This window comes from Nicrophorus vespilloides, unplaced genomic scaffold (assembly GCF_001412225.1).
Source record: "Nicrophorus vespilloides isolate i.1.1-1 unplaced genomic scaffold, Nicve_v1.0, whole genome shotgun sequence".
Lineage (NCBI taxonomy): Eukaryota > Metazoa > Arthropoda > Insecta > Coleoptera > Silphidae > Nicrophorus > Nicrophorus vespilloides.
In genome coordinates this window covers 20,576-31,813 of record NW_017096023.1, presented here as the reverse complement: position 1 = coordinate 31,813, position 11,238 = coordinate 20,576, and the positions used below count along the sequence as shown (strand labels likewise).

General features: G+C 31.7%; 1 protein-coding gene across 1 annotated transcript; it reads left to right on the top strand.

Moving 5' to 3' along the window:
* Positions 1–1,423: 1,423 nt before the first annotated feature.
* On the top strand, positions 1,424–10,189 carry LOC108569180 (facilitated trehalose transporter Tret1-2 homolog). The gene is made up of 5 exons (XM_017930644.1): positions 1,424–1,530; positions 1,689–1,914; positions 1,983–2,158; positions 5,882–6,264; positions 9,657–10,189. Exons 1-5 carry the CDS (start codon positions 1,503–1,505, stop codon positions 10,146–10,148), a joined length of 1,305 nt encoding a protein of 434 aa, XP_017786133.1. The 5' UTR covers positions 1,424–1,502; the 3' UTR covers positions 10,149–10,189.
* The last annotated feature ends 1,049 nt before the right edge of the window (positions 10,190–11,238 follow it).

The window sequence follows — 11,238 nt, the reverse complement described above, 5'->3', positions numbered from 1 at the left end:
AACAAGTTAAAAGTGTATAGATAAACAAGTGTATATAAATATTTCGACATCTCTAATGAATTTGCAGTAATTAGTTTAAAAATTTAATGCAATAAAATTCGAAGTCACGATAATGAAGTGTCTTCACATTTTATCAAATTCCTACAAAACTACGTTGGATAATTCCATCATTTGATATGGAAATTAATGCTAAAAGTATATGATAAAATAAAATTATAATTACATTTTTGTATCACTTTATCACTAATTTTAAGTAATTACTTTTTAAATTTTGAATTTTATGACAAAGAAATATTTTTACAAAAGTTAGATTTTCTATTAAATAGTTAAAAGTGTTTGGATTAATTGTTGTATATACTAATTGTCAAGATTTAAGCCTGTTTAGAGTAAATTTCGTAAAGTAGAGTAACTTTTATCAATATTGAATACTAATTTGGAAAATCTTAATCCACTATGAAAAGTTTATTATTTTAAATGAATGAAATTTCAATTTTAGCATTATTTTATGTAAGGTTTTTCTTCAGAAATTTATAAAATCTGTGTACTAACTCAATATAGAAATTGTCAAAATTGATTCAATTATAAATTTTTGTAAAATTCTTAAGATTTTATCAATTTTTGAAAGATCTACAAAAGTTAGAATCTTTATTAAATAAATTTTAAAGGGGTTTTGATTAACTTTTGTATATACTTAGGATTGTCAAGATTTAAGTCTTTTTAGAGCAAATTTCGTAAAGTAAAGTAATTTTTATCAAAATTGGATATTAATTTTGAAAATTTTAATCCACTATGAAAAGTTTATTATTTTAAATGACTGAAATATCAATTTTATAATTAATTTTTGTAAGGATTTTTTCAGTATTTTATAAAAGCTGTGTACTAACTCAATATAGAAATTGTCAGAATTGATTCAATTATAAATTTTTGTAAAATTATTAAGATTTTATCAATTTTTGAAAGATCTACAAAAGTTAGAATCTTTATTAAATAATTTTTAAAGGGGGTTTGGATTAACTTTTGTATAAAGTTAGGATTGTCAAGATTTAAGTCTGTTTAGAGTAAAGTAGAGTAATTTTTACAAAATTGGTTGTATTTTTGATTAATCCATTATGAAAAGTTTGATATTGAAATAAATGAAATGTTAACTGGATTTTTGTTTGGTAATGAAATATTAATTTTCGATTATTTCCTAAGATGTTATAATCTAGTGATATGCGGATACGTTACTTAAGTAAAGTAGATCATAATCGACGGAACATTTAAATGTTTCCGGTTCGAAGTCCTTCGCAGATCTAGAGCTGCTAAATTTGTGGACGATGTGTAAGAATGTTTCGGGTCCGCTGCATTCGTGAACGAAATCATCGTTATCAACTGACGCAACGAATTAAGCGATAAGCGCGTGCTTCTTGTTGTTTATTTTTCTTTTCCTCTCAGATGGAAGATCGAACTGTTGAAATAAACATCTTCCGCGACAGAACGATGAACGTAGCACCGAAATAAACATGTCTCAACATATCGCTGCCCTATTAGGTTTGTGTTTAAAGTGTCTAAATCTCTTGTTTAAATCTCCTGTTAAAGTGTGTTTTATCTTGTTAAAATGCGTCTTAATCGCTGGTAAAAGTGTATCTGAATTACTGTGTTTGAATCTCGTTGTTAAAGTGTTTATATCTGTAATTCTCTTGTTAAAGTGTCCTTGAGCGCCTTCTCCATTGGCACCTGCTTGAGTTGGACAGGTGTTATCAGATTCGCTTGGGAACCCACGGATGCGGTCATCGCCGTTGGTCAAATTGCCCATGTGGGAGCCGTGATTGGTGCTTTGGGAATTGGACCTTTCTGCCAGAGGATCGGACCAAGAAGGATACTTCAGCTGGTAGCGTTTCCTCTTTTCGGATCCTGGCTGATCGTCGCATTCTGGTGAGTCAAACGACGTGGAACCTTTGAACCTGCTCTTATCTCGCAATGTTAATTATCCTAATTTGTAGCGCCACGACTTACGGCCTGTACTTGGGCAGATTCCTTGCCGGCCTCAACTTGGGGGCCGTCTGTGTCGCCGCCCCGACGTACGTAGCCGAACTATGCGAGGCCAAGTACAGGGGATCCCTGCTTTCCTCGTTCTTCGTGCAGCTCGTCCTCGGAAAACTCTTCGGTCTGATCTTAGGTAAATATCTAACTCATTTTCATACTCTATGCTATTATTGTACAGATTACTCGACAACTGTGAGTGGTGATTAAATCATCGAATATTAAAATTAACACTGAAAGTCTTACCTTTCCAACGAGCCTACTGAAAGTTTTCTGCTGTCATGCATTTGCTATTAGTGTCGTTGCTAAAAAAGAAGCAGGTTTTCAGTAATTTTAGGATAATCACGTATGTTACTTACATCATCGTATACACAAATTAAAGCTAAATGTCGCACCTTTCCAACGTGCCTACTGACAGCTTTCTGCTATGAACTGTCAAAAGTGTCATTGCTGAAAAGGATAGTCTTCACTTTTGTCAATAATCTCGTAGGATAATTACAAAATAAAAATATTAAACTAGAGAACCTTCTACTAGTGATATTTCGATTTTGAAAGTATTTGAAAATTATAACAAAAGTTACGTAAAGCTCGATCGATAACCACGTATATTAATTGTATAATCAAATTAAAGCTGAAAGTCTCACCTTTCTAGATAGTCCAACTGACAGTTTTCTGCTGTCATCTGTTCATGAGTTGTCAAATGTGTCAAATACAAATCCTAAACTAGAGAGCCTTCTTCTACCAGTGATATTTCGATTTTGAAAGTATCTGAAAATTTTGACAAAAGTTACGTAAAGTTCAATAAGTAACCAAGAAACGATGTCTTTAGTTTTTCTTGAATTGCTCGATCGATAACTACGCATATTAATTGTATGATCAAATATACAAATTAAAGTTGAAAGTCTCAACTTTCCAAATAGTCCAATTGATAGTTCTCTACTGTCATCTGCTATGAGCTGTCAAATGTGTCATTGTTGAAAAGGATTATGTAGGATAATTAAGAAATAAAAATCTTAAACTGGAGAGCTTTCTTCTACCAGTGGTATTTCGATTTTGAAAGTATTTGAAAATTTCTGAAAATTATGACAAAAGTTACGTAAAGTTCATTATGTAACCAAGAAACGATGTCTTCGGTTTTCCTTGAATTGTTCGATTGATAACCACCCATATTAATTGTATGATCAAATACCCAAATTGAAGCTGAAATACTCACCTTTCCAAAAAATCCGACTGACAGATTTGTACTGTCATCTGTTATGAGCTGTCAAATGTATCTTTACTGAAAAGAATAGTCTTCATGTTTTCATTAATCTCGTAGGATAATTACGAAATAAAAATCTTAATCTAAAGAGCCTTCTTCTACCAGTAATATTTCGATTTTGAAAGTATTTGAAAATTTGCTGAAAATTATAACAAAAGTTACGTAAAGTTCATTAAGTATCCAATAAACGATATCTTCAGTTTTTCTTGAATTTCTCGATCGATAACCACGCATATTAATTGTATAATCAAATACCCAAATTGTCTAACTAACAGAATTGTACTGTCATCTGTTATGAGCTGTCAAATGTGTCATTGCTGAAAAGAAGTTATTTCGCGATAATTACATAATTCTGTCTTCAGTTTTTCATGAATTGCTATATAACCCCGCATACTAAATAGATGACTAAATACTCAAATTGAAGCTGAAAGTCTGACCTCTTCGACGAGCCCATTGACAGCTTTCAGCTGTCATCCATTCGTTTGCTGTCAATTTATTATTGTTGTTAGTTAGAATTTAGTTATAATACTTAGACGCATATTTAAGCGAAATTGAGCCTACAAATTAGTTAAAACTAAATGAAACGAATTCGCTTTAAATGAATCTAAATCCTTGCGATTTATTATCTAATATATCTAAATAATTGCGTCCGTAAATCATCTCGCATAAGTTTCGCACTAAATCCCGTAAGTTTAATCCTCGTTAAGATTAGAGCTGGAAGCGTGCACGCTTCACGCATTCGAATTAAACCGAAATATTAACCGCGGAAGACCGTGAACCGTGTCACCTTTGCAAAATCACCCACATTTATTTACTCTGTCTTCCTCATCTTTTTAACTTTTTTTTCTCTTTACATACATTTTTTTTATTTATTTTTGTTAGCGGTATAAAAGTTTCCGAAGTTGTTTCAGTATTGAGACGTGTATTCGGATCACGCGCCTCTGCTTTTCTCTTAGTTCTCCAGTTTTATCTGGGATCGTGTTAAGGCCGGAATGGCAAGTAAAACCTGAATCGTCCCTGGAGGAAATGCACACATATTCTTGTATACCGCAAACGTAGAGGAGAGTTAAAGAGACAGACAGAAAGGGGTACTTTATTATTTCCCGCAGAGATGAGAGGACATCTGTTTGAAGTGTATAGAAGAGACGTTTCTTCCACTTTGCATAATTCATAATTCACATTAGGCTCGGAGGGCATCAAAAGCAGATACAGTGAAACCTCGTTTTACGTTTTATTTAAATTGTAACAAAAATGGCTCTTGAAGTCATAGATTTTGCGTTTGTTACATAATTTTCAAAACTTGAATGTATTAACAATCTTCGATTCCTTTTGTCATCTTTGTGTATAACGGACTATACTTAATGTCTTGAAAAATAACTGTTTACAGCACCAATTGCTCCTTGAAAGGACAAAAAACCCTTTTCAGAAAGTAGTTTGTTGAAGCTAAATCTTGTGAATATAGTGCATAATTTTGAAAACTTGTTCTGTTCACGCACTTTCACTCGTCAATCATCTAATACTAATATCATTGACTTTTTGAATGTTTTACTGATGATGGTGAAGTTTTTAGAGACCATCAACGCTTGTAGTCCACGTTTAAAGTCTAAAGTTCTTATAAAATTACTGAAAATTATGACAAAAGTTACGTAAAGTTCATTAAGTAATCAAGAAACGATGTCTTCAGTTCTCCTTGAATTGCTCGATCGATAACCACACATATTAATTGTATGATCAAATACCCAAATTGAAGCTGAAAGTCTCACCTTTAAAAATAGTTCAACTGACAGTTTTCTGCTGACATCTGTTCATGAGCTGTCAAATGTGTCTTTACTTAAAAGGATAGTCTTCACGTTTTTATTTATTTTGTAGGATAATTATGTAAGATAATTACGAAATAAAAATCTTAAAGTAGAGATCCTTCTTCTTCCAGTGATATTTCGATTTTGATAGTATTTGAAAATTATTGAAAATTATAACAAAAGTTACGTAAAGTTCATTAAGTAACCAAGAAACAATTTCTTCAGTTTTTCTTGAATTGATCGATCAATAATCACGCATATTAACTGTATGATCAAATACCCAAATTGAAGCTGAAAGTCTCACCTTTCCAAATAGTCCAACTGACAGATTTCTGCTGTCATCTGTTCATGAGCTGTCAAATGTGTCAAATAAAAATCACTGTCTACAGCATCAATTGCTCCTTGAATGGTCAAAAAACGCTTTTCAGAAAGTAGTTTGATGAAGCTAAATCTTGTGAATATGGTGCATCATTTTGAAAACTTGTTCTGTTCACGCACTTTCTCTCGTCAATTATCTAATATTATGGACTTTTTGAATGTTTTACTGATGATGGTGATGTTTTTGGAGACCATCAACGCTTGTAGTCCACGTTTAAACTCTAAAGTTCTTCTAAGAACAGTTAGGAATGAACGAGAAGATTGGTATGAACTTCTGTTTCCGATAAACCTTACAAAACAAAGAATTTGAATACAGAAAGATACTCGTGTTTTTCCATCTTAGAAACAGCAACTAACAAACAAATTGAAATAAAATTTGTTTCATTGTACGAGTAAAATTCCTGTAAATTCCTGATTGCAGGCGCATCGATCGAGGATCCGAAACTGCTCGCACTGGCCTTCGCGATTGTACCTGTGGCTTGCCTCATCTGCGTCTCCTTCGTCCCGGAAAGTCCTCTGCATCTGACCTCCGAAGGAGAACTGGAGGATGCGAAGATAAGTTTGCAATGGTTGAGAGATCCTTCGAAGGATGTGGATGGAGAGTTGCTCGATGTAGCTGATAGTTTAACAGTTGAGCCTCAAGTTAAGATTGCCCTGAAGAAGCTTTCGATCGTCCTCGGCCTCGTCTTAATCCAAGCGCTTTGCGGAGCTCCGCTGGTCTTCCTCAAACTGGCAACATCGATTTCGATGCTGCTGGATGTTCGCAGCAGTTTCCTCTACATTGTCATCACCTACGTGAATCAGGTAAGAGTTTTTTTTTCTGTTCTGTTCTTTTTTTTTGTTCATTCTAAAGTTTTATCTCGACGTTAAAGTTCTTGCGAGTTGGAAATTTATGGGATTATCTTGGCCGCACGTTCTGCGGGCATCCACGTCTCTGCTCGTAATTAACTCGCATTCGCAGCAATAATTGGTTTAAATACATACACAGACAGACTCATTGCATATTCCGAGCATATTTATTTTGGATGCAACAAAAATTTTGCAGAATTTTGATATAATTTCATTTTGTTACGACTTCGCTTTTTATTTAATTACTCCACTCCATAAATAGATAAGGTAATGAGAACATCAAATATGCAAATTAAAGACAAATCTATAGCCTTTCTAATAAACCTACTTTCAGATTTGTAGTCTTTATTAATATCTAGTAATAAGCTGTCAAATTTGAGTAACTAAATTAGAACTTTAAAAGCTGTATCTATCATACACATTTTATTTAATTACTTAATAATCACGTATTCAAATTTAATTACAAAAGATGTTATTTCAAATTTGTATTGAGGTTATTTAGTATATTTTAGTAATTTCCTGTTGAATTTTCAAAAAAAATTAATTATGAATTTTTTGTCAAATTTGAACAGTTACCTTAAAAAAAGTATCTTAATCACTTTAGCTAAATAGATCATTGAATAACATAATTAAATATAAAATTATAACATTTCAAATTATCCTACTACGATATTTGTGAAACACCATTTTGTCATAAATTGTCAAAGTTGAAGAGTGAAAAAAAAGAAGTATTTTCACCTATTTTCAAATTACTTTATAATCACGTTGGCTAATTTGATTATCAAATATGCTAATTAAATATCCAACTATAGACTTTCAAACAAGCCTACTATCAAATTGGTGGTGTTTATTGTTCTTTTTGTCATAAGTTGTCAAAGTTGAACAATTACCTTGAAAAAAATCTCATCACTTTTTTGTTAATTATTCAATAATCATTATAATTTAATCATTGAATAAGATAATTAAAGAAAAACTTATTGCCTTTCAAACAAGCCTACAACGAGATTTGAGGTGTTTTTTGTTCTTTTGTTATAAGGTGTCAAAGACCAATAATTATATAGAAAAAAGTCACTTCACATTTTTTTTAATTACTCAATAATCACGTTAGCTAATTTATTCATTGAATAAGATAATTAAAGATAAAATGATTGCCTTTCAAACAAGGCTGCTACTATATTTGAGAATATTTTTTTTTCTTTTGTTATAAGGTGTCAAAGTTCAATAATTATGTAGAAAAAAAGTCTCTTCACTTTTTTGTTTAATTACTCAATAATCACGTTAGCTAATTTAATCATTGAATAAGATAATTAAAGATAAAATGATTGCCTTTCAAATAAGCCTATCACGAGATTTGAGGTATTTTTTGTTTTTTTGTCATAAGGTGTCAAAGTGCAATAATTATATAGAAAAAAAAGTCTTTTCACTTTTTTTTAATTACTCAATAATCACGTTAGCTAATTTAATCATTGAATAAGATAATTAAAGATAAAATGATTGCCTTTCAAACAAGCCTATCACGAGATTTGAGGTATTTTTTGTTCTTTTGTTATAAGGTGTCAAAGTTCAATAATTATATAGAAAAAAGTCACTTCACATTTTTTTTAATTACTCAATAATCACGTTAGCTAATTTATTCATTGAATAAGATAATTAAAGACAAAGTTATTGCCTTTCAAACAAGCCTATCGCGAGATTTGAGGTGGTTTTCGTTCTTTTGTCATAAGATGTCAAAGTTCAATAATTATATAGAAAAAAAGTCACTTCACTTTTTTTTTAATTACTCAATAATCACGTTATCTAATTTAATCATTCAATTAGATAATTAAAGATAAAATGATTGCCTTTCAAACAAGGCTACTACTATATTTGAGGTGTTTTTTGTTCTTTTGTCATAAGGTGTCAAAGTTCAATAATTATGTAGAAAAAAAAGTATCTTCACTTTTTTTTAATTACTCAATAATTACGTTAGCTAACTTAATCATTGAATAAGATAATTAAAGATAAAATGATTGACTTTCAAACAAGCCTACTACGAGATTTGAGGTGTCTTTTGTTCTTTTGTCATAAGGTGTCAAAGTTCAATAATTATATAAAAAAAATATCTTCACTTTTTACTTAATTACTTAATAACCATGCATGTCCATTGAACATGTCAATTAAAGATAAAAATATCCAACTATAGACTTTCAAACAAGCTTACTATGAAATTTGTGGTGTTTTTAGTTCTTTTGTAAAAGGTCTGTCAAAGTTGAACAATTACCTTGAAAAAAGTCTCTTCACTTTTTTGTTAATTACTCAATAATCACGTTAACAAATTTAATCATTGAATAAGATAATTAAAGATAAAATGATTGCCTTTCAAACAAGCCTACTACGAAATTTGAGCTATTTTTTGTTCTTTTGTTATAAGGTGTTAAAGTTCAATAATTATATAGAAAAAAAGTATCTTCACTTTTTACTTAATTACTTAATAACCATGCATGTCCATTGAACATGTCAATTAAAGATAAAAATATCCAACTATAGACTTTCAAACAAGCCTACTATCAAATTTGTGGTGTTTTTTGTTCTTTTGTACAAAGTTGAACAATTACCTTGAAAAGTCTCTTCACTTTTTTGTTAATTACTCAATAATCACTTTAGCAAATTTAATCATTGAATAAGATAATTAAAAATAAAATGATTGCCTTTGAAACAAGCCTATCACGAGATTTGAGGTATTTTTTGTTCTTTTGTCATAAGGTGTCAAAGTTCAATAATTATATAGAAAAAAAGTATCTTCACATTTTACTTAATTATTTAACAGCCATGCATTACAATTTGTTTATTGAACATGTCAATTAAAGATAAAAGTATGGTCTTTCTATTGAATATTTCGATTTACTTTAAAATGTGTATTTTTAATGGTTCTAAATTGGTAGTTAGTTAGTTGGATAAAATAGGTAATAGCATTGAATGCAAATAGCTTATCAAAGCAGAGATTAGCAACAAAGGAAGCGACGTCAGTGAGTGAGTGAATGAGAGCTAGTGTGTGTGTAATGATGAACAATGTTAGGATGTAGTCTGAGTTGGTAATCCAATATCTGTGGATGCGCATCGATTCGCTCCTCTAGCAGAGAGAGAGAGAGCTTCCCCGGTATATTAATCCAATTTTCTTGTAATATTGCCGATTCAAGCGACAATCGAGTTACTGCTGCATCCGATGGGTTCCGTCCAAGTTTCCATCCTCTCGGAATATATGCAAGAAACGACGACGACGACGACGATGCGAAAACTCGATTGGCCGCGTCGGAATTGCTTCTTTCCATCTCAATCAATCAATTAATCAATTAATTTCGGTTTTACAGGCTGCCGCCTCGTTGGTATGCGTCCAGCTGATCGACCGTTGCGGAAGAAGGATCCTCCTCGTTTTATCCACTTTACTAACGTACAGCTCTCTGATGGCTCTCGGTCTCTTCGTTTGCTTGGACGAACCGATGTCAATTCCCAATCTAGTCTTTCCAATAACGACGTGCCTGTTCGCAATTGGATTCTCCATCGGATTGGGACCGATCCTCTGGGTGTTCGCTGGTGAACTCTTCGGAGCTAGGACAAAAAGTTGGACGGTTCCAATAGTCGTAGCAACTTATTGGTCTCTGGATCTTCTGGCGCTGAAGAGCGAAACACACTTCAATCAGCTGTTTCTTGAAGGAGATCCAATGGGTGTTTTGGTATCTGCTCTACTTTGCTTCTTCTCCATAGTCTTCATCTACTTCTGCGTACCGGAAACCAATGGAAAGTCTATCAAGGAAATCGATGATCTCTTTATAAAGGATAAGATCCAACAGGACGCAGCATAATTTAACATAATTGGATTGAAATACATTCAAATCTATTATCTTTTTATTAACATTAACTTATTATTAAATTTTTACTTATATAAATCATAATAATTACCAAAATATAAATAAATACTTTTTTGATAATTATTAACAAATCATTATTTACCTTTTTTTCTACAACAAATTTTGTAACAATTTTCTTCAATCAATTAAGAAATCCGTCTGTTATGACCTGTCAAAAGAAATTCTTAGGTTAGTTCCTTAAAAAAAAAGTTTCTACATTACTACTTCTTACATATTTATCATCAAAGTTAAATACTCGATAATTACGCACACTAATTATATAATTTAACTTGATTATTAAAAATAAAATTATGGCCTTTCCAACGCGTTAACTGTCAGATTTGTGGTATGCATCATCCGTCTGTTATGAGCTGTCAAAACTGTCAAAAGAAATTCTTAGGATATTTTTGGTCGTTTCAAATACAGATTTTTAAAAAGATGTCTTCAAGTTATAATTAATTACTCAATAATTACGCACACTAATTATATAATTTAACTTGATTATTAAAAATAAAATTATGGCCTTTCCAACGAGTTAACTTTCAGAATTGTGGTATGCATCATTCGTCTGTTATGAGCTGTTAAAACTGTCAAAAGAAATTTTTAGGATATTTTTGGTCGTTTCAAATATAGATTTTTAAAAAGATGTCTTCAGTTTATAGTTAATTACTCGATAATTACGCACACGAATTATATAATTTAACTTGATTATTAAAGATAAAATTATGACCTTTCCAAGGAGTTTACTGTCAGATTTGTAGTATGCATCATTCGTCTGTTATGAGCTGTCAAATCTGTCAAAAGAAATTCTTAGTTTTTTTTTCTACATTACTACTTCTTACATATTTACCATCAAAGTCTACGATTTTGTGTTCGTATTTGATGGTTCGATGGAATTGCAATCTGTGTGGGTCGAGGAGCGTTTGCGTAACACTTAAACCCCCCTCCCCAGCCCTCTGACCGAAAACGGAAATACGGAAAACGGGGCAATTTACATTAACTACTTTCGTCCGCAAACGCGCAGAAATTCGCTTATTGGTTTTGG